The sequence below is a fragment of the Homarus americanus genome, unplaced genomic scaffold (genome assembly GCF_018991925.1).
Source record: "Homarus americanus isolate GMGI-L3 unplaced genomic scaffold, GMGI_Hamer_2.0 scaffold4896, whole genome shotgun sequence".
Classification (NCBI taxonomy): domain Eukaryota; kingdom Metazoa; phylum Arthropoda; class Malacostraca; order Decapoda; family Nephropidae; genus Homarus; species Homarus americanus.
Window position 1 is genome coordinate 7,967,886 of NW_024749657.1, and position 25,833 is coordinate 7,993,718.

The following is a 25,833-nucleotide window of genomic DNA, read 5'->3' on the forward strand; positions in this document are numbered from 1 at the left end:
CATACAATTGTTTAAGAATCCAACTTTCAAATATCACAAATGACCATGTAGCAATTGCTACTATCAAGCAAAACAGAATGCGGTAATAGTGCATATAATTATTTATCTGACTTAAGAAGGCATTAAAATAAGATGAGAAAAGCAAGACAGTTGACTGTCACTAGATGAATTCTGCCAGCAATGAAGTGATTGATCCTATCAAAATCCATTTTATGATGCAAGAGATGAATAGAGAGTTCCAGATGATGGTGTTCTCATCCAAAACTCAATATATCATCTGCTTTAAAGAAAAACTGCTATTTCTTTGAAGGATCCATGGCAATCCATTTACAGATGGAAGAATAAGCTGTTTCAACAGCCTTTTGTTGCTCTTTCTAAGGTGACAAGTGGGCTCTATCCTAGAGATTCAGCTGGAGTAAACCTTGAGTCATTTATGGCATTTAATCTTAAAAATAAATTGATAGGTTACATATAACCTATGAACTTAGTTGGTACAGTACAGGTATAATTTTATTTACAATAAAGCCCTAGGGATACATCCCCCTAGATTTATTGGATGTGTGGAATTGAGTGATCCCAATTCAGTTATTTATGAGGACTTCAGGATCAATCCACCATTTTGTATCTAAATATTTTATGAAAGACTTGAATTCATCCAAATCCTCTTCTCTTTTGCACAGATTAACTTTTTTATGATTGCTCAAAACTTTCTCAGACATTTCTGAGTTTCTCTTCTAATAATTAACATTCCCTTTAAATGATCTTCTAAAAGCATCTCTTATTTTCTTTTTCTCCCAACATCACCAACACCCCTTCACTGCCCCTCACTCTCTCTCTCCTTTTATAAAAGTTACTCCTCTCAAAACTCTTATCATTTAACTTACCTTTATGTCTCACTTTCCCTCAATTTCCATTACCATTCATTTCTTTGTTCTGTCCCTTCTCCTTTCCCCTCCCTCCCATTATATCTATCTTCCTTCCTTGGTTCTCTCCTACTTAATTATCACTTATTCCTCTCTTCCATTCACTTTCCTTCACTACTTTCCCTGAATCCATTTAATTATTCCCTCTATTATGTCTCTCTCTTTTTCAATATTCTGTATATCTTTTTCTTAACTCACTTCTTCTTTCTGATAACTTAAGCTTACCTCTTCCCCCTCCTTTCCTTCCTCTTCCTCAGCATCTCCGAGAGCATCTGCATCAGCCAAGTTGTCGACAGCAATAGCCAAGAAGACATTCAGTAGGATATCTGATGTAGGAGTCAAGGAATAGCAGACACAACTTCACATAGTAATAAGTAGTATAGCATTCTAGGTACTTTTTTATCTTAACAAAAATCCTGAACTTAAAATACATAAATAAATTACTTTTCTATGGGCTATAATTCAATAATGACTATTTGCCTATTTGAGTTATATCCGTATGGAGATAATATTGATCTGAATAAATGTGTGCCCCAGGATCCCATCAGCAACCCTGAGACAAGAGGCAAGCACTGTATCCACGCAATTGCCAAATCCCACGTTAGATAGTATCCATGTAACCTTAATGCAATACGTACAGAAAATCAATCATCCATAAATTAAATGTATTATGATATCAATTGCTGATGAAAAGCCCTAACAGTTTTACCCTCAACATAGAGCGGACTTTGTCAGCAGGATACTGACTCACGGAAAGAATCTATCCTAATATTTTTTATGTTCATTTGAATTGTGTACAAGATCATACCAAATTATACAGTCTCATAGGTTAAGTAATATGTAAAGGATACAGTTACCACAGATGAAAAGGATGATAAAGTAGACACAGGCAATGATTCCAGGTGTCGCTACTCCACCATAGGCACGGATACCATCATACATCACAACGTTCCAGTCCTCTCCAGTCAAGATCTGCTCGGGAAAAAGCCAGGCACGGTGGTTACCAAATGTCAGTTCTGGAGATGTAGGTTCTAAGTAATAGTTATGAAAGGTTACTGCTGATCAAACTGTGACAATAAATATTACCAATACTTATCACTGCTGTTATAGGTGATTTTTCCTTAAGGGCGACAGGTATTTCAACAATCTATTACTGATGACAATGTTGTTATTACTTGCAGCTATCAAAATTCAACCAAAATCATAAATTGTTAAAAGTAAAACAACAATCAATTTTTACAATGATTTCTGATGGGTTACTACCACCGATTCATCAAGTATCTACCGAAGAAAGTAAGGCTAATCTTATTTATCTTTTCCATATGACACGATATTTCTGGTAATGAAGATGATGAACTCAAGTTACTGTACATAACCTTACAAAATTTCTTCCTGAGTTATATATTTTGTTTGCCATCTACTTAATCTAAAACTGATTCTACACTGGAAAGCAACTCATTGTACTATAAATATATCTGATCTTTATATGGTAATGAAATATCTATACAGTATATGCTTTAGATATATGCTCGATACATAAATTGGGTTTGACAGTTAAAGCGTTCACTATTACTAATGTTTATCTCAACATGCATTGAACATGCAGAATATGAAAAGGTTCAAATGTAATTGCAAGTAAAGGTATTTAAGTTAATAAATGCTGAGAAACACATTATATATATATCATAAATATCCATGCATGTAGTACAGGGTATTCCCATTTAAGTTAAAAATCAAAATAATTATAACTAGTGCAGAATCAACATGATCCTATTTGCCATTCTCATATGTACACACACAGGACCTACAAGTTAAAAAGCAACATAAAAGAAGGGTAGTAAAAAATATATCTGACAAAAGGAGGATAAAAATTATAAAATTTTCTTTATATTGTACATACTAACTAAAACCGAAGACTAAAATCTCTGTTCTGTCAACCTCCTAAATGTCAGCCGCCCATTACCAAGTTCAATGTTGTCGGTTGTACCCAGTCTTCCCTGACTATGTTCTCTTTCAACAACACCTGCTAGGTACAGTTCCCACAAAACAGTATCGTTATATTTTCCATCATTACAATTTGAAATGTTAGACGAAATGTTTTGATATGATTTCCAGTGCAACATCATAAATTGGTACGCCTGCTGGCCATATCAGCAACAGCTAGAGATAGTGGTAAGATTGGGGGAGGGAGTCGTCCTTGTATGGCATACTAAATACTTAAATATAACAAGAAATCCATTAAGCTATAATAATCTAAGTATCGTGCTGGGTAGAAGCAAGGCATATGTAAACAAGCCACTGACTTATGATTACAATAACAGTGAAATATATATTAAATGAAATGTTTTGGAACATCATAACCGAGATTGAGACAGATCTCAAAACGGACATTTCACCATAACGTTGTTGTACTAACGGAGTTTCATTCATACGGAGTTTCACCATATGCTTACTCATATTCTCATATTGTTCATGATATAGTATGTCTGATTTATGAAGAGTGACTAAGCAAATAGAACTTGATATTAGAGTGAACAGCTACAGCAATATACAATACTGTATATCGGTCTACATGGGATCTGTCATGTTACTGATTTATAAATTACATTGGTTTAACACTGAAATAAGGTTTCAAATCAAGGGACTTGCAAGCAACAGAACCCTCCATCCACGTATAGTGGTTGTAAGTTTCAGTGTGGCACCAGTTGTTTAATGGCGCCTAACCTATGGTGATACTGTGGGTTCACTCACCACAGCGTTATGTACACCCTCATTACATATACCCTCGCTGTGAAGGGCAATGATAGCAGCTCTCGTATCTTGTGATGTCTCCCCAATAATTCCTCACTCCATTCGATGTAAGATCCCGCTGATAACTGGCATGGTGTTGGTATCCATTTACGTTGTATACACTGTAGTACCTTGATGCACCGGACTAATTAGGGCAGACCCTAGTCCAAAAAAAAGCAAAAGTCCGAAGAAGCGAATCTACAGGTACAGGCAAGTGGACATAATCCCTCTTATGTGGATTGTTTCAAGAAAATCAGACTAAGTCTGGTTGTCAACAATTGTTTTTACTGATATGACTGTTTCATATTGTGAAGTGTTATATGGAAGTACTCTACAGTACTGGTAACCACAGATTTTGCTAAAATGTCATTTCAATGTGCTCGTGTGCCTTATGAATAAAGAAAAAACTAGGAGATGAGTGTGTATCTGGGAACAGTAACTCATCAATAATTCAGCATTTGACATCTAATAAAAAAGGGTTAATTACAATAAAAGAATAAAACATGCAGATACAGAAAGAAGACACACATAAGATGACTGATAAAAATAAAATATTAAAAGCTGCAAAGAAACTTCAATAACTGATAATGCACATCTGGACTGGAATCAGGGCAGCACTACAGCTCGGAGTCTACCTGGAACACCGTCAACATGGCCTGAACGAAGTTGTCAAAGTTATGACGCGGTTTATCCTCAGTCGGGTTAAAGTTAAAGCGGCCACCGAAGACTTGCATGCCCAGGAGAGCAAAGATAATGATAAAGAGGAAGAGCAGGAGCAGCAAAGAGGCGATCGACTGGATGGAGTTGAGGAGGGAAGCAACCAGGTTGGAGAGTGACCGCCAGTATCTGCAACAAGGGATATACATGTTGGGGCAGAGTCAATAAGCTTACACAAAATGTAGCTTTTATAGCAAGAAAAGTTAATGAGAAACCTTAGAAGCTCATAGAGATTGTGGCCTTATCTGATGAAAGATTCAGATGTAGTTGCCATTTTAAAAGATTTTTATGTGATGTAAATTATACAGAACATAGGAGGAAGTAAAATCTACATCACAAATGGTGCTAACACCTCATGGGAAGCGAGTCTTACCCCTGTATTTATAAGGATATCCTTGTTTGACCCCTTCGATATGCTGACATGCTCAACAAAAAATATGTCATCGTCCTTGGAATTTAAAACTATAATTGAATTCATTTATATCTTACAAATCCAATGATATACCGTAAGTTGTTGAGATGCCGTGTCATTTGGTTAATACAGAATCTAAATTTCATCTAACCTTTGTTCCCAGCTAACACCAGGCCTTATCAAGCAATACAACTAAGATAAACCTTACCACAGTATTCATCCTTTAGTTACCACTACGAATCTACATTTTTGTTATGGTGAAATATCATTACCAAGTTGCATTGACAATTATAAGGAATATATTGTAGATACTGGTAACCATGAAAGAGTTGTTGAACACTTGACACAAAAGTCTGGTAACATGAGTGAGACAAAGGAGCAGGAAGTCAAACTAACTAAGATTTACTCATTATGGATGCCATTAATAAAAATGAAATATTTACATGACGTTATGGCTCTGGAATCTTACAAGTGACCTGAAAGAGACAAACCATTGCCAAAGAGCCTTAGGCAAAGCCTGCCATTACCAAGGAGTTGTGCAATACTTGAAAGTAGAATATATTATCCATGCAAACAATATACTGTACTGTACTGTATAGCATAAAGTGATGATGCAGTGATGTCCTCTCACTGATTGTGTTAGGGACTGATGAAACAATCAGGTCAGAGGTCCTCAGACTCTTGACCTCATTGGCTTCAAAACTCATCCAATCACATGCAAAAAGGGGCTCCACCACTCATATTCCCTACTCATGGACACTGTCAACTCCTTCCAACTGAAGTCCAGTGAACAGGCTTTGAAAGGATAATTAAGTGTTGTTCTTATACTTTTTCATCTTGGGAATTTTTAATTATACCTGTACTATAAAATCCTGTTTCATTCTGCACACTTTTTGCTTGTGTTTAATTTTTTACTAAGCAAAGTGAATATTGTTTACATTTGTTGCTTAACTTCCCCAATGTTGTTAGTTTCAAGTTTATATTTTTATTCACATAAAATGTCTATAAAATCCTAGTCATAGGTGTAAGCATATTTGGAAGTGCTATGGAAAAATATGTATAACACACCAAAATGAGTCAGTTCAACTAAACACATCACTGTAAAACCTGTTGATTACCACCACAATTCTTGTAAAACAGAGGAAAGAAACTGCACAGGCAAGTCATTACTGTATATATTAAAGTATTTTGAACTTTCATAGACATAGAAATAATATGAATTAGGGAAGTAACACATATTGATACTGTGTACAGAAGAAGATAGTATCAGAAAGAAAAAATTGGTTCTGAACCAATTATGAGTTGAGGTTACTCATACAGTATAATCAAATGTTGATACCCTGATATGCAACTGCCCCCCACCCCCCTCCTTCAACTCCACTAACGTACTTTGGTGTTGGTTTTATTTTTACAACTTGTAAGCACTTTTACTGAAGTAGCTTTTATCAGTACTTTGTTCACCCTGACTACTTGTCTACTGTATATATTCAACATTACTGAACTAAAGACTGGCTTTACTATAAATATCTATTAGAACATATTTGCTGTATCATTGTGAATGAGTAAAGGAAATCCAGGCATAGATTTAAAATAAATTTTCTTTATAAATTTCAGGTTGTTTGGCAGTCCATTCAGCCAGGTTCCAGTTTTCTCCAGTGGCCATGAAGCTTTGACAGTCAGCATGCTGGAACCTTTGAAACAGGATATATTTCTAAGCCTTAACTGTGTTGCTCATGGGTGGTAAATTTGTTTGTATGACAGAAAAAAATAACTGGTATATGGTATTCCCTCATCATGCTTTCCTGTCAAGCTTTAATATACAAGGATCATAAGGAGAAGTTAAAAAGGAAAAGCTAAAACATTAAATAAAAATCTGGAGCTCTGCTTGTCGTCATCTGAAAGTGACTGAAGAGAGAAATGCAGACTCACTCTGAAAGCCTAAAAGCCAGATAATTAATCACATTAATATATTAAAGATTTTTACCCTAATATTGTAATAGGAACAATTAACAGTAAAACTATGCAAATTATTCCTAAGGTGGTATAACTGAGTAGAAATTGGTTTTGAAAAATGATGATGAGATTAATTAATGGTTGAAATGGGTAAAATACAGTATTAATAAAATAGTGTTCTTAGTTCTTCAAAAATATTCAAGTCCTCTCTGAAACCATTACTGACTGGTGTATGAAGGCCCTTGTATTGAGGTGCATTATCCAAATCCTTCCCATTAGAGCCATTGAAAAAAAAAGTTAAAAAATTGTCAATCATAACCGAGTTTTCTTGTTGGATTTGTTCCTGTAGATATACTGAACTGTCTCAACCTAAGGTAAGCCCTTATATGACAGGTTCAACAGTTACAGAAAACTTTTGTTTTTTCTTGAGTTGGAAGTTAGTTATTAACATCTGAAATTTGCATGAAGAATATTCAGTAAAGTTTCTATGTCGTTCCTAACACTGAGTGAGAATCCAAGTAGACATAAAGTACAGTAAAAAAAAAAAAAAAAAAATATGATCATATGCAGTATATACAGGGTACAGTATTTATACACAATAAATCTTTAGTTAGTTTCTTATGGGAAATTTACATTCCTGTACATATCAATTGACTCTTTAATTAGTTATGGTGTACATTCATCTGTATAAATTTTTAAAGCATACGAGTCATTAGTAAAAACTAATCAATTTATGAATTTCCAACAATAACATGCTTGGTCCATTTAACAGTCAATAATGACCACTGTAATAACAGCAAAGGTAAAAATAACTTGATAATGTACAAGATCAAAATATTACAAATATGAGTTCACAGTTAAGAAATGAAGTTAATTACTTTATCTATGAAATCATATGAAAATTTATACCCATTGTTATGACAATACAAGTGATATACAGTAATTCATGAGTGAAGATTTTATGTGACGAAAGTTTAGTACTGTACAGTTTATGCAGCTCTCTGTACAGTTCTCTACTGACATGAAATATGTTAATTGCAAAAGGTTATTTATGTACAATATAAGGTCATTAAATGAGATTTTTTCAGAAAACCAAGACTTAAACATGATGACAACAAATGTATCCTAACATTATTACTTAACCCTTTCACTGTGGCTCCCCCAAAAGAGAAACTGTCTCTGTGGTTAGCTAACAAAATGTAGAACCTCAACACGTGAAAAATAAAATAAAGGTTTCTATGTCTATTATAACCTATGCAATCTTGCCATGTACTGGTTCTTATATTCACTGTCTCTGGAGGTCAGTTTTTTATGAAGATGCCATAAAGCTCTTACCACTACATCACAGGCGCAAGATCTGACTCAGGACACACATGGGAAGGGTGTTAGCCAGTGTGTCCCTACTAAACATCACTGGTTTCCTCTGGGTACCCTTGTTTCCTCCTGTACTAACACTGGACATTAAAGTTCATAATAAAGTAACAAAGAACAGGCTAATAAACTGATAAGTGGAGAGAGAAAAAACAAAAGGCAGTAGGACAATGTGGCACTTGTGGGGCATCACTAGATACCTCCAATATTATGGAATTATTGACACAAATTGATTCAGATGTCTTGAGTGAGCTTTCAAATGATGGTGATTGGCTTTATCCAGAATGAGAGAGTGAGAAGAAAGTGACAGCAGCGATAGTGAAATACTGAAGAAGATATTGATTACAAAGATGAAAATTGATGTGTGGGAAGCAGTAAGTATGGACTGTTTCTTCCTTAACACATATATGGGTTGTGGTACTAAAAATATCTTAATGGAAAAAGAAAAAAAAATGTGAGGAGGAAAGTTTTAAAAATATAACTTGTGTCTATATTCATATCTTCAATACTTATTGTAAATCAAATATGCAGTATTATACTGTATTTATGTACCGAAAGTCTGCAAAAATATGATAAAATTGGTAAAAATACAAGATAATGCAAGAGGAAACAAAACATATGACAACTTACATTATATGCTATCAATACAGACAGGGATATAAAATTTGGACATCTACCAGATATAAGTAATATCCTACCATTCTGAGTACCAGTTACTATTCTATTCAACGTGAATCAAAATGTTAGATACATATTCTTTCTATTATCAAAAAAGATCCACAAAAAAGATGGGTGATGGGCCTTAAGAACACCACAGTGAAAGGGTTTATGAAGAGGAAAAATGTAGGATTGGTGAATAAATCCCACTTCATGACAAAAAGAATGAAATGGATGGCAAGTAAAATTAATACCTCTAAGTCATTGCCTGGCAGACCTTACCTCAGCCAGAGGGCTTTAATATGTTTGGTGGCAGGATACATCATCCATAAAGACAATGATTTTACTATACAGCAACTCCTCACTCAGTTCAATCAGATTTGAACCTGTGAACCAACCCCATTTACTAAAGTACATGTAGTCACCTTTGGACAATTGAGGGTTCATGTCAGAGGCCAAAACTCTTGGATGAATCTTGTATTTTGAAATGCTTTTTACCATAAAATAAAGTTAATTTAATTAATCTTGTATTTTATGTTGATTTACAATCCAATCTAGGAAGAAGGATGGGAAATAAGGTCACTCATTTCTTCCCTTGATCAACAAAGAGTATTTCATACTTCAGTCCTTTATTTGTGACCTTGGAGTCATTAATTTTCTGACTTTTGAGATTCTAAATGACCAGTAATGAGGATACAGGAGATCCTGAGACAAACCACTGGAATGAAAGAAGAAAAACTGGTCTGATAGGGTGAGGAGCTTCTTTGTAGGAAAAACAGTGTTGGCATGGTTGATGCCACCTACTGCTCAACATGTTTGGACTCACTGGCAAAGGCAGGCTGCAACCAGGGTGTTATAGTAGTATGAATCTTGAACTGATGTCCCATAGGTCATTAAATACTGTATTCCACTTTGTTAGGTGTATTGCTGGCAGGCAATGACAGTGTATCTATCTTTAATAAGCAATGATTAGGAGTTTTGGCTGGATAATGCAACCACCAGCACCTGGCAATCAATGTCACTAATAATGTTGCTAGAGGCAGATGCAAAACCATTAATGAAGTTGGCTTTAATGCAGATGAAACTCTTCCTTCTGGCTTACTGCATATTATCAATTCCAATATTAGTAACTAAAACTATAAAGTCAACAGAATGTAAATACGTCAAATGTATTCAAAGATTTTTTAAAGACTCTGTACTGGACAATACTGTTATGTATATGTGTACAGTACATGAAATTAAAAATTCCTTGCAAGTAAGCCAGTATTCAAATTCATCTTCAACCTTCCATTCCTTAAGTAAAGTCTCTTCCCTGGCATATGTACCTGGAACACTGTCAACAAGGCTGCCCAAAATGAATTAAAATTACTCCGTTGTTCTGAGGAGAATTTACCACCAAATATCTGCATCCCAAGTAGGGTAAAAATAAAGATGAAGAGGAACAGTACAACTAGGAGTGACATGATGGATCGACACTGGGACACGAGGGAGTGGACCAAGTTGCTCATGGACCGCCAATACCTGAAACAGCCAGAGGAACCACTGGGGTTAGGGTTTGAGTTGTAGACAAAAGAGCAGAGAGGCTTTTCGGACCTGATAATGCTTACCTGGAAAAACTTCGGATACTCTCATAAACAGAAAAAATTAAAAGCATCACCTTGGAAAACTTATATATACTGTATAAGCCTTCACAAAATATATTCACCATGAAAGAAAAAGTTGAAAATTTCATAACTTTGCCCATTTCATGACTAGCAAGTTTAATCTATGGGAAAGTATCCCTTGAAAATACCTGACAGACAATGTAAATTTTTGGGACAATCTCTCTGGTTCTGACAGTAAAATGATAAAGCAGAGGAATAAATTTAAAAAACCCACCTTATGGCCCAGGGTAAGAGTCAAGAAATGTGAATTGTCAAATTAGCCCAAATTTCCAAAGTCCCACATCTGTTTTGATAAGATGCTGAAATTCACCTCAAAATAACAATAATGGAGATATGAGAAAGCTACAAGAATTCCAAAATAAAGAAAATTCAGAAAATAATGCATAATAAACAGAAGGCAAAAAAAAGTGCAGTACTGTACATATACTTACTTTGCAGAAGATTGAGGTGATGTACAGAATATCTGGATATAAATTGTGGAAAAACAAAGTTACCAATAAGGGAAGAGATCTTGAGGATTCCCACTTTATTTCTACAGGCGACAGTCAATGCATTGTCAACAAAAAAATGCATTTTCCCTACCAGGACGAAAGGAAGAGCCAGAAGCTCCTTCAAGTAAGAAACAAAAGAACCAGAAGCTCCTTCAAGTCAAGAAGGAAAGAAGAACCAGAAGCTCCTTCAAGTCAAGAAGGAAAGAGGAACCAGGAGCCTCTTCAAGTTAGAAAGACAAAAGCAAAAACACGACCACCTTCAAGTAAAATCATGTTGATGTTGATGAAGTGGAGCCACCATCCACTAAAACAGTCAGCTAAAAACTGAACTCAGAACAGTGGGTTGGCCTGTAATCATCATGGTGGTCAGTACAGTATACTTCAACACATTGTACAAGGCACTGTATGGGCAGAATCGGTTCTAACAAGAGGTTCTAGCTGGTGTTATAAGGTGACAGTGTAAAGGACAGGAAAGGTATTTGGTATATCCAAATGGATTAATAGATCAAGTTTGGCTGACATTAAGAAAGAGATTGATAGATTATATGGGCAAATCAATGAGGTCTAAAGGTATTATATTATACTGTAATGCCTAAAATGATTCTTCAATGTGAAGTCATTTCATATGTGAAAGTGGTAACCCACATGAGCCTGACAACTTATTTTACATGCAGAGTGACTTGATATTAAGCATTGTGAATCAACGTGATGTTAAGATTCATTTTGTATACTGTATAAGCACATGAAGGATATGAGCAAGTAGTTCTACTTGTCTTGGCTCTTCCCTGATAATTTCTATGTCAGTCTTGCAATACTCTAATCAATATTTGAGGTTCCTGTGCCCCTTGATCAATGTAAAATAAAAATAGAGAATTATTATTATGTTTAAGGCAAAAGTGAATTGGGTCCCCAGGTATTCAGAAATTACAACACTGCTAATGTAAAATGTCTTAAACTGATGTAGAATAATATATCCACATCATACACATAATCCACTACTATACTGACTGTAAGTGGTTACATAACACAGAAATATTCAATGGTGAATCACTGAATGGTTTGATGGTGTAAGACACAAAGATGAAGTTTTCCATTTTTCTCTAATTACTGATAACATAAGTAATTTTTTTAGTTTACTTTGCTGCTTTGACAGCAAAATTAAGTCAGTGGCTTGTTTAATCCTCCCATTGTTCCTGATAAGTTTGTCCTTCACTGTCAGTACAGGATGAAGCCAGAATACCCAGGGAAGACCCTGTGATGTTTGGCAGGGTCACACTAATCAATGCTTTGACATATGCCAGAAATAAATGTCACAGCCACAGGAGTTATGAAAAACAAAAAAAAATGTATTCAGCAAAGATAATATTAAATAGGATTCAGCCATCTATACCTACCTGAAATATGCTGATATTGGTAAATTGATATGATGGCACTTTCTCAAAAATGATTTTAAACACTTGATTCTCTCAAACTGTAGTTTCTTTAAATACTGTACACTCTTAACAAACTACAGTAGAAGCTTGCCTTAAAACTACCTAATTTAAAAATCTCTTGTTCAAAAATTTATTTATAGTCTCCCATTTAGCTACAATAAATTTCAAAGTGACAATGTAAATTGTTTATGCAGGTAACCTATGGGACCATTACATATATTAATTATGATGATACATCTTCAAATTATTGTATCATCTGAAGATACACTTACTGAACATTTATTTATTCTATGTAAAATATTTGATAATTTTCCCCATAAAAATTTTCAAAAGATGTTAACATTTTTATAAATCAAATACGTACTTATATTATAACCTTTGGGACAATGGCACTTACATGGTAAGATCAGAATACTAACCATCTGTACTGCAAAATTGAGTTGAATGGACGTAAAGGCTAAAACAAACAAGTAGCAGATTAAATTCTTCAGAAAACTTGAAGCACTTACTTAGTAACTTTGAAGACTCTGAGGAGTCTGACACAACGGAGCACAGAGACTCCGAGGGGCGGCATGATCTCGGTGGAAGTGAGCACCACCTCGGTTATACTACTGATAACCACAAAGCAATCAAAACGATTGAACAACGATACAAAGTAGCCCTGAAAAGTCAAAGAACAGGACATTTTATAACATCAATTACCTATAATTTGTTACAAGTTAATTACAAATAAAAAATACATTTGGGAATGTTATGGGATGCATTTCACTTTATAACATGGGTTCTATTGGAAATTAATATCCACTTAACATACACCTACCTAACGAACAGGTTTTCAGGAAGCATCATGTATGTTAATCGGACACTGATTGTTTTTCAAAACTGAAATATGTAGACACTCCCGGGTTATGGATGACTCAAGTTACAGATTTATGACTTTATGGATACTCTCCCCCAAGTTCTTTTTCGGGTTGTGAATGAGTATCTGTTGTTACGGACGTCTAGTAGTGAGGTGTAGTGCAGAAGACTCGCAAAATAGTTGTGAGGCGGCTGGGAGAGGAGTCCCATAAGGCGACTTTTTGCACTCAAGACACATTATAAGATCCCTATAGCGTGCATCCACTACACAATATTGATTTTTGTTCATAAATCGCCCTTAATTGTGTTGCAAAATGACTGGAAAACACCCACCTGATAGCATGAGTGCAGGACCTACTTGTAAACATAAAGCAATAGATCTATAGCAGAGAATAAAAGTAAATAAGCAAGATGAAGGAGGAAAAAATATCACCGCAGTCTCATGTGAACTAAGTCACACTACCTCAACCGTACACATGATTGTAAAGGACAGGGCTCGTTTAAAGGAAGATGTGAAGGGTTTGGTGCCTTTAAAATTTACTGACAGCAAAGCAATAATCACGTCTTATTTGTGAGATGGCAAACTTATTTTGTGTGGATGAGCAAATCAGCACCAGTGTTTAAGTTAAATGAATTACTATAAGTACACTAGTCTTGTAGTTACTTAACTGTACATGTGTAATTATAATTCCCTCCTATGCTTCTATTGCTACTCTTAATTAATAAAAAACATATTGTATCATGTAGGTACAGTATAGTAATTGTATATACAGTACATGATGTGTACTGTACTATGTGTGTGTTCAATTATTGCCTATAGACAGGTCACTTCTGGTTTACGGAAAATTCGATTCATGGATAGCCTCTAGGAATGGAATGGAACCTATCCCTAACCCAGGGAGTGTCTTTCATAAATAGAAATAAAGGTGCAATCATTTATTCCCATAAAATTGGAAAATCACTTATCATAAATTAAGGTACACATGTAACTCATCATCATCTTCAATAAGAAGTACAGTACTGTACTTTCATTACACTTAAAAGCTTTCCATACACACAGTAATATATGAAAGTACATATATCATTCTACCCCTCCAAAATTTCAACATTTCTGAGATTTAACATCATCATAAATTTAATGATGCCAAACTCGTTCAATATTTTCCTGATGTGGGTCATTGACCTGTGCCCTGGTGGGCTAATCCAGTAAATAAAATAAAAAATAAAAAAATATAAATAATGAAGCTCTGGGTATATATAGAGTTCTCAGAAGAATGCACAGGTACATTTACAAATAAACTCTCAAAGCTCAATATTCATAAAAGCCCTGGCCCTATTGGTGTGCATCACAGGTTGTTAAGAGTGTAATAAGCTCTCATTTTATGGCCATTTTCCATGCTCGTCTGTCTTACTAAAAGCATGTTCAGTAACTATTGTATATATAATCCGACTCAGTTTTTTAGCCAACAGTTCACAAACTTTACTTGAGCTGACAACGTGATAAAATGACCATTCACTCTGATGCCTTAGATAATTTGGGGTATATTAACCTAATGTAATACAGGTGTAATAGATTAATTAATATAATTTACCTGAAGGTTTGTCAAATTTGTATTAATTTTGCAATATTCATTTAAAAAAGTTCTATGTAGAGTTTGAGAGAAAAAAACACTCCTGAAGAACACTAGTTCATATAAGAAAAAATAACATACATAATACAATTGTATGTTACGTGCTAAAAATTTAATGAAACACAATAAATAATAAGAAGAAAAGCATGACTGTTACTTACTTGGAAGCCTAAACTGTACATTTTTAACAACATTTCACAAGTAAACAGCACCACGAAGAAAAGATTTGTATAATCTGAAAGATAAAAAATACCTGTCATTACATACATAATACTGTCACCAAAATATATTTAATACAGTGTAGCATCTTCCTATATACTGTACATTTATCTTGAGGAAAAAAACATAAAATTATATAATTACAGTATGACATCCCAGTTTACATCCTAGGAGGAGGATATAAGTGACCTGTAAGACCACTTGCCACAGCCCTCCCTGGCAGAAAAAACCTAACATTTAACAGGAATATGAATGTGTTTCTCGGAGGGAAGAAGGAACCAACATGCCAGCAGACTCACCCATGAGGAGGAATGCTACATCAAGGCCAACCTAATATATAAGCTACTAACCCTCTTTTGCTATGGTGGTCATTAAGTAAATTAGGTAACCATTTACATTATCAATCATCTGTTTAACTAACCATCTGCTGGCCTACTGTGAAAATTTGACCAGAATCTTTTTAGAAGCAGTGAAACAAAGACTTGATCCACTTCTGGAGATGGCTGACATTGTACCAACATCCTTCTTTGAGCCTCGATTTAAGTTGGATTGGTTGCCATCTCAAAAAAAAAAAAGAACAAGTCCCTTACTCCTTACTGAGGCTCATAGCTGCTTATCATTCTTGAGGTTTTGGTCAACCTTAAGTGGAATTAAACCTAAGTTTTTATGAAACTTTAGCTCATCTATTATGCACTAATAATAAAAATCAGAAAAAACAAAGGAAATATTACCTTAGAAGTACAAGTTAAAGTGTTATATAGACTGCAGTGAGGCACTGGTGCCACATCATTTGAATGTGAGTTTGATCTCCATGAATCTTAAGTGAGATTAATTAATGTATCAAGAATGAACACAAAATACATGCAATACCAATGCAACTGTATCAAAATTAAGTGTACGTATAGGTACATATTATCCAGTATATGTTTAGGTGTATAATAGGTAGAATACATATGAACCATAGGTGTCTGAGGATACACGGAGTTTTGGAAATTAGCATAAATTTTCACTTAGCACACGTACCTCAGGAATGTATCTTCTGCAGTATGTGGGTCCCCCCATCTTTACTAGCCTTTTCAGTTAGTTTTCATACAAATTAGTTTTCATCTGACCACAATTTAAAAAGGCACAGTAGCTTTTTCATAATGACACTTCCCCCATTACCACAGGCAATTCTAACCAACATATACAGTACTTCCTTCCTCCCCCAAAGTTTTGCCCATTTAACATTGCAGTCAACATTTACTGCATCATTCTCTCTATAATCCTAAAAATTATCACTTACATCCTCTCCTCAAGTCCCAAACAAATGTGCCTTTACTGACACACTCTCCCTACTTCCAAGCTAAGTTTTACCAATGAACATATTATTTTTTTTTTACTATTAACCACCATTCATTATATCTACCTATCTCGTGACAATCTTCAACCTACGTACCTTGGAACTGGCTAAGCCAGTCAGGTTGGCGGTAGTGTTCACTGGCCAAGACTGCGGTGTTAAGGAAGACAAGGACAATTATGAGCCAGTAAAAAGCTTGTGACTTGACCGCCTTACGACATGCCCGTCTCGCTCTTCGATTAATTCTGCCGGAATAAGACTATCATTATCATCAAGTATGAAGGCATATAAAGGTACAGAATATTTCAACAGAATTAAACAAGTTCCCAGTCATAGTATTATGAATTAACTACATTATGAAATTTAGCTGTATTAATGTACAGGTATCCCTCATTTAGCATAAATTTAGTTAACATTAATTTTGTTTTGTGATAAAATAAATTTGATACCTTTTATCCCTTAATGTTACAAGGTCAAACTTCAGTATATCAGTAGCTTGACTCACTGGGAAGGGGCAAAAACTGGGGATGAGGTGGCCTGTGAGATGGCAAATTGCCATTATTACATGTAAAAAACCTATAAAGTTGAGAAAAAAATCATTACAATACTCTAATGTGGCTTAAAAATAAGAAAAATTAAGAGCACGAGTGTGTGAAGTGAATGTAAGTGTGGAGGCCGTGACCCAGTGGGCTGTAACCTATGACTGCATTGCTGACTCGCCACCCAGGTGCGCTCCCTCTCCCCAGTGTGATGTCAAGACACACACACAGCACAGTGTTAGGTGTTCATGCACACAACCCCATAGTTAAACGAGGGATACTTGGAGTTGTTATGTATCATTAACTTTATTTGACCAGCTACTTGAACATATCCTACAACAGTTCATTTCTGAAATCCTTTGCAAATTAATTGGTTTCACATGTTAAAATAAACTTCCATGAATATGCACTGCTTTTAAAAATATGATTATAATTTCTGCATTCTCTCTCCTTATAAAGTGAATTGTGATATTTATTCATCAAAGCTAAAAAGTGACCAAGTAAATACAATGAATACTTGCTGAGTTTTAAGACTTACTGCACTGTATGATATGCAATTAAAAAAAATCAAAATAATTTAAAATATAGTTTCTAAAAAAGTAGTTTCACTCATTAAATTACTGGAACTGGTAATTACACTACTGTATACCCTGAAAGAGTTTCTCATAATTTGAAAATTCTTTCTCTTTTTAAATGTTCAAAACCATTTCTGACATTCAAAAATTTCCACAAAAGGGGGTTCAAGTAGAGTTTATTAAGTATAAAAGACCGAGAACTTGAATAATTTTAGTACACGTAAGAAATAGGCAGTGGTTCAAGTCTATGAAGGGTTGTTTATTATAAAATATAACTACCACGCTTAATTCTTCCCAGTGTTCTAATACAACATACAGTGTACAAATAAGAGAAAACTTTACATCAATGAACAGTAAATCAACACCCTACAATATATATATATAGTATATACAATGTACACCAGGATATCAGTAAATCCAATTACAAATATGAATAAATCCATTGAAATTTGGGTTGCAACAAGTAGATAAATAAGAAATATAATTCAAATTACATATGTATACAGTAAGATGTATATTTTAATTCAATATATTAAAACAATTATCACAAACATCCATCTGAAAAATAAATGTAATAAAGATATGAATTTTCAAAATCAAAACACACTGAGAAAATTTCCAAACTAGGTATAAGGTAGTAATCCTGAGCATGCATATCTGTTAAAAAACACACGCACAAAAAAAAACACTTAAAACACAAAATACGGCATTCTGGTATATAAATGTGTGATGAGCCATAAGTCAGTGTTTCCAATAAAGAGCTCTCATCACTAGGAACATTCATGGTACTACCCTATTGGTCAATGGCCAATCAGACAATCACCAGGAATTATTCAATAGTTGTTGGAACTATTTTTAGTCAATATTGGACATTGTAAGGAGTTGATTCTACTTGTTAGATATAAGTTAAAACAGTCATTTATCAACTCTGTGATACTAATGATGTTTCAATTAAAATGGAAAACACAAACAGGAACTTTCAATACTCCAAACTGCTGTTATTCCTCAAGTACATAAGGTACAGTACAACCAGAACAGTCATTATCAAACACACAGTTCTCTGGTTCCAATAAAGTATTTTTGCATCATGTTTTTACTATTACAAAATAGTTAAAAATAATGCATAAATACTACCAGATAATATCCTGCACAGTACACACTAAAGTTTTATATGAAATATGTATGTTTGAGGAACACCTGATGGAGACTGAAGCTTGCTGTGCCTCACTCCTCCTGTCTGGGAGTGAATATGCACACTATAGTGAGATTCAGGTTGACATTTAGGAAAAAAAACATATGGTTCCATATTTTACTAACTAAATATATACTATATACTGACATCCAATACTGTACTGTACAGTACAGTATAGCACGTACTTGTATTCTCCCAATATTATTACATAATTCAGAAAATTTTTGTGCAAACCAGCAACTAAAAGTTTTAGTGTAATATTCATCACTTTAATTAGCATCTCATTCCATCCAAGACACTACTACAAGTCCCAAATCTCACTTTTAAGGAATAATAAACAGAAAAAATATCATTCTTGGTGCACTTATATTTCCACAATCACTAGAGTTAGTACTCAAGACAGTCATGTGGGTACAGTATAACTAATGTATGATGTTCCAGAGTCAGCCTTGGTAACCCTGCTGGAACAAGAAACTTTCCTTATGTATTTATAACCTCGTACAATACAGTATTATATCCAGTACTGTATTGTGTTTGTCTTGCCAATTTAGTTATAACTTTTCAAATCAATAGTAAAATAAGGGTTTAAATTATCTTTGCATATAACTATGCACTACAGCATATTTAAATACACAAATAAATATAGAGAATCTACTTCCATTATTTACTACTTATTTTGTCATAGCGTATTTCACAATATAACAAAATAGGGTAATAAGTGGGTCTAAAATGATAACAACAGCTGTTTAAGTGGGAACTGAAAAAAAAAAGCTGAAGAGAGTATTTTAAAAACTGGTTCAATGCAACAATGAGTGAGAGGTGGAGTTATCCAGTCTGAAAGATTGAAGAACGAAAGAAAAAACTAATATAGACACAAAAGTGAAAAAGGCTGTAAGCAAGTTAAGATATTGTAAAGCACAAGAGTAGATAGAACCTGTTCAAATGTAATGAATGGGATATGGAAAAGTAATTATGATATACGAGAATAACGCATAAATAAATTATGAGTGATAAGAGCATGTACGTATAATCCCAATTTATAAAGGGAAAGGTAAAAAGATTTTATTTATTTTCTAATTGACACCCTCTGCCAGGCAGCCTTCATAATACTGGGTGACTCACAAGGGACCTTGAGTCCTCAGACAGGACCTCTCATCATCATCCAGGGTGAGTCTGTTAATCCCTTTGGATAGACCAATTATGCTCCTCTTCCTTCTGTGTCAATAGTCACTTAAGAGGGGGGACTTGACACAGCCATTGTTCTGAGGAACTGAAGGTCTATTTAGGGTCATGACTATCCAACTAAGTACTTGTTTGCCAAAACAATAGGCTCCATTATCAATAAACCTGAGTGAGGCTTACTTAAACAGGTCTGTGTGAACCTGGGTCTAGTTGACTGCTCTTTTTCAGTTCTAGTCTGGGAGGACAGTCTCGGCTGATCAACTCTCCCAAATGAGCTGTTCTTCTAAGAGAAAACTAAGTGTTTAATGCACGAGGCACTCCAGGGATGTGTTAACAAAGTTTACAGTACAGAGGTAATGTGTATGATTGTTATTATTACGCTAAGGTGCTCCTGCTTTTAAATCTGGCATTTTGTAAGAATTTTTATGTTCCATTAGCCCAGCTGAGTTTGTACTGGCAAACCAGAAGAGGATTGACTGCAGTAACAGTATTTGTCACCATTGTGTTTATAAATATTTACCCCAGTCCACATTTCATGTGGTATTAAAGTGTAAAGTCCAAAGCTTGCTCCAAGTAGCTTATTGCTGGATGAGCCAGCTCATGTACCAGGTATACAAGATACGTAGCCATAACCAACAAATGTTTGAAATAAACATATTTGGGTTTACACAGACCTGCACATTCTAGTCATATTCTCTGTTTTAATTCCTCTGATATTTTAAAGTGTATACAGAAGAATTCATGCTTTATCAACTGTAATGCTTCAGAAGGCTATCAGTAGCTAAAGATAGATTGGGCATGTCAGTGATTGCATTTTTGACTGAGGTGAACATTGAAAACTTCCTCCAATCAGTGAATCTGAGGTATCCCCAACCAATTGCATTACCAAAATAAACAAAATACAGTAATATGATTGGTAGCTCCTGTTCTCTTTTACCACAAGGGGTAAAAGACTTTGTCTAGGCATCAAAAATGCCTCTGGGCTGGAATATAAATGGTCATCTCTCAATGGGTTATTATTTTATTTATTTATTGAGTAGCACCTTCTTCCTCATAGTTTTATCTGACTGAGGATTATGAGGGCTGCCTGTTGGACAGTGACAGCTAAGAATTAAAGATTGATCCTAAAATCCCCTTTTCCAATAGAACCTGAAGCCAAGTGGCTAAGAAACCCTCCCACCCCCTCTTGGTTTCATGATTAGCTAGCAGGAACTCAAGTGGGAGCAACTAACTGGACCCAGTTCACTCAGATTATTTTCAGGATGAGTCAAATTCACTTTGGTTTACAGATGGCAGAGCCTAGTGCCATGGTGGATGAGTACTCAGTTGAGTAGTCATGGCCCTACATAGACCTTCACTTTCTCAGAATAACTGCAGTGTCATGTTCCCCTCATTAAAGGTTGATGGCACAGAAGGGAAGGAGGGGTAATAGGAATTATCCAAAGGAATTAACAGACTCACCCTGGTTGACGCTGGGAGGTCCAGTCTGAAGACTCAAGTACTTCCACAAGTTGCCTAGTATTACGTGGGTGCCTGGCTTCAGGTTCTGCTAGAAAAGGTGATTTCAGGATCAATACTCTTAATTTTTTCTTGCAGGGAGACTGAAGTCAAAAGCAAGCATTGACACAAATTTCATTCACTGCAATTCTTAGCGCTTTAAGTGAAATGTTTTCCTATAATACAGCACTTCCCTCCCACAACAAGGCCCCAAGAAATATACTGTATTTCCTTTATATCTGTCATTTCACACACCCTATTAACATGCTCTTCCCACCTCAGTTCCAACTACATTTTTCTTGCCATTCTTCCTTCTTTTTCTTCATATTCTCCTCTCCCTCCTACCCACCACTTCTGAACTATAATCTTTATTATAAAGGCTATGGGAATAGCCTAGGCATTATATGGACTCTATACAGTATCTCTGATATTGCTCCCTTAATCAAACTGATTATGGGAACTGTACCATAATAATGCAGTAATTATCGCACCAAAACATATCTGAATCTGTCAGTTTCACAAAGATCCACTATAAGATTTGAGTGAATCCAAAATTATGATAGACTAAGTACCATAAGTTGGGGATACATTCTTAGGGTTATTTTTCATGAAATTTTTTTCACATAAATGGTACGGTGCTATTACTTAAAAAAAAAGTCCATCAAATTCCTTATAAAAGAGTTCAAAGTTCTATCTATTGTAAAATTCCATAATTTATGCATAATTACTTTTTGTTATTAATGTAAAAAGCACACTTACACAAGTGCATACTAAGTGTGCTTAAATCATATGATGAACAATACTGTATGTACAAATGTATCCTACTTGCCAGTGCATAAGATGTGTTTGTCTCCTTAAAAATTACTCCATCTGTCTTACACACCAAAGGTTTAAGGTTAAGAACTGTGACAGCTAGTTGGCTCCATGATACTAAAGGTCATCCCAATCATGCTACCATGAACTAGTCAAAACTTATAACCCTTAGCCTACCACGGTAGGATTTTACGATCACCCACAAAATTTGAGTTTATCAAGAAATACTTAAATACACAAGAGCTTTTATTGCATATGAAATCACAGTAGAAAAAGGCTCATATGCTTGAAAAAATATATCATTATTACAGTATACTGCACAGTACAGATAACCACAATGGAAAAAAAATAATTTGAGCCAATTTTTGTTATGATTATTCATATCTTCTTCAGGGGCTACAATACACCATCAAGAAGAATAATCATGACAGTGCTTAGAATTATTCCAAGTGGTTAAGTGTGTGTGGTAAAATCTTTGTTTGGATGAAATAACAATGTCTTGTATGCAGATTCCTAAACTGAAAATCTCTGAGTATTACAGCCAATCAAAATACATGAGTAAATTGTTAAAATAAAAACATTATGAGCAGTACACATGAAGGAGAGCAAACAGCAATGTCTAATATACATATAAATATTTAGTGTACAATACTGTATATGAAAGTTTTGTAAAATACAAAAACAACTTTGGTACCACAAAAACAGCATCTATATGAAATAAGACAAGATAAGTAATGAGGAAATCTTCTGTATGTAATGAAGATATTTCATGTGTCAGTATGTAAAATTATTGATAAGTCTGTTTATACTGAACAGTTTGAGCATCAGCACACAAGCAAACATGGTGTGTCAATTAACAATACTGTGTGTGTGAGATATATATATATATATATATATATATATATATATATATATATATATATATATATATATATATATATTATATGTGTGTGTGTGTGTATGTGTGCCTATGTGTGTGTGTATGTGTGCCTTTGTCTGCACATGTGACAATGCACATATGTCTTGCATGTGTGTGGTAGAGGGTCATGCTATGGTAGGGGCACAATGGTTTACCCTCTAAACGGTACACACCCTATTGTCCCTTTCACGAAGCTATATAGGAGAGACAAAAATACTCTGTTAATGACTACACAGTCACACCTAACATTAAGAAAAACACATTAACTGATAAATAACAAAATAATAATTACTGGTATACAAATGACAATACTGTATTAGAAGTTCTTTCCTCTTAATTTGAAGACTGTGATCTTTAATTACTGTACAAACATTTCTTATTCCTTTTTGTAGTTGTCCCCCCAAAACCATTGATTATTCATAAAATGCAACCTCCATAACAGTTGGGCAACAAATTAAAAGCAGTAGTTCAGTCATAGCAAGTACAGTACATAAGTTTGTGTTACTGATTACAATAAACAACAAAGTATCCAAGCACCCAAGAACCTGGGGATGTCCAGATAGAAAAAAAAACCTAGATAGCAAATGTTTTCCAGGTACTATAGTAGTATTTTCATGCTAACCTGGCCCGTAAGCCATGCCCCACTTCCATAAAAATTGCCAATTGGTTTGTATAAAATGTTCATGTAGCTGTCCATTTATTCAAATTAAATACACTAAGTTCACAATTGATAAGCAAACCTGTTATTCTCGAAAATAATGTTAAATAACTGGACTATCAAAATACAAATGATTTCAAAGCATTAGCACTTCAGAGAGGATGTTGGAAATGTTTTAATATTTATCATAAAAAGTTGAAGTCAAAGATGAAATTAACTTTCAAATGAAGTCTTTGACTCTTTTCATTATTTCTTTGTTTTGTACCAAACATAAACAAATGATACCAAACATATAGCACAGTAGGTAATGTACTACAGTTTGTATGGCTGGATATATCCCAAATCATTTATATAACAGATAAAACTCTACACAAATAGGCGGTCTGGGGGGAGGTAAAACGCTCGGGGCAACTCACAATCTGAAATACCAACTGAACCAAAACTGCTATACATTGTGGTGTTCATTTCCAAGCACTGGACCCAGGTGGACAGCATGTATTCAGAGAGATGTAACCCCTCTCCTGGTCTTTACATATTCATAGGAGTTGTACAGTAGTACACTACATTACTAGTTAGATGGAGATGTTTTCAACAAGTGATTAACTGAGCACACACGAGACATCCGAGGTAGCTGCCTGGGTTTATATTTAGATCTTCTGTAATAATAACCCCTTTGAAAAAGTCTTTTTAAATCAAAGAGAATTTTCAAGTTTTGTAAAATATTTCCTCTTTCCCAAACCCTTCGTGTCTAGAGAAATGACACCTGTAGGTAATAATAATTGTAAGGGTAAGCAAAGTTCTAGATAATCTGCACTCCTAGATATGATTAAGTGTTGTACAACTGAGATTACTAAGGATAAAGTACTGAATAATCAAGACACTGGGTAATTAATATTCTAAACTGGCTAATGCCATTGTCCTTGCACCTTGCGAGTCAAGAGTGGTTGCAAGTCATCAGCTTACAGTAAAATGCACTTGAGGAAAGAACTTCTACAAAATCTAAAACTAAAAGTTCATCCTACATAAATTATTTCTTTAACTTGGGTGTTTAGCTCTAATGAAAAATCAATAATCAATGCTTGTAACTAAAAAAACAAAACATTAAAAACAGAACTGGCATCACTTAGACAAGGGTTGAGGAGTAAATTACTATGAAGAAAGTATTATATTTAAATAGGTTTACAGCTCATTTCTCTGATGAGTTGAGTTGCAGGTGTTTAGCATCTCATACCTTTCATCAGATAATAAAATTGTTAAATGAAAAAGAATGATTTTATATATGGTGTCAGGATCATTTGAACTTCAGGGATTTTTATAGAGGAAGAGGATCTTCCTTTATAGGATTTTTAACATTTAACTTTAATATCTGCTGTAATGCTAGCACGATAAAATCTTTACCTAACTTCTTAATAGTCAAAATAATATCTTGCTGACTATAATACAGTCATTGCCACTTTAATGAATTACTGCTGATCCTGCATTAAATTGTTCAGCTTATTTACACATTAACCTACCAACAAGTTAAACTACATAAGAACACATAAACAATCCCCGGCAAAATATAGTGTGATTATATACAATTCATCATGCAAACGTACCGGTCAAATCCCTTTTTCTTTTTCTGCCACCATGATGGTTGCTGAGCTTCATCGTTTTCATCACCTTTGTCAGGATCAACTTCTACAGCTTTGGCTGTAAAGAAAATGCGTTATGAGCAGCCCCACATCAACACTGAAGAATTTTTTATTCTAAAGCCTGAAATTAAAGAAGGTACTGTAATGGGGGAGGATTTCTTGATACTGTATACATAATCATTTTTCTAATCTGTACATACACTGGGAATCTAAATAAAACTATGAAATATCTGGGATATATACACATAATCAAAGGGAAACTCAAACAGGACTCGTGATATCTACATCTACAGAGATATTTTTGTACCTACTCATATTCCATTGTATTAACATCATGTAATTATTCACAGCAACATGAAAGTAGTT

General features: G+C 34.6%; 1 protein-coding gene across 1 annotated transcript in view; it reads right to left on the reverse strand.

The window, feature by feature from the left end:
* LOC121853601 (muscle calcium channel subunit alpha-1-like) overlaps positions 1 to 25,833 on the reverse strand; it is a gene marked incomplete in the record, with an annotated part of 305,963 nt that overhangs the window by 178,516 nt on the left and 101,614 nt on the right. Inside the window, 8 exon segments of the mRNA XM_042347854.1 lie at positions 1,149 to 1,249; positions 1,775 to 1,895; positions 4,349 to 4,559; positions 12,921 to 13,072; positions 15,062 to 15,135; positions 16,558 to 16,703; positions 23,349 to 23,369; positions 25,432 to 25,525. Coding sequence (XP_042203788.1) covers positions 1,149 to 1,249; positions 1,775 to 1,895; positions 4,349 to 4,559; positions 12,921 to 13,072; positions 15,062 to 15,135; positions 16,558 to 16,703; positions 23,349 to 23,369; positions 25,432 to 25,525 — 920 coding nt within the window.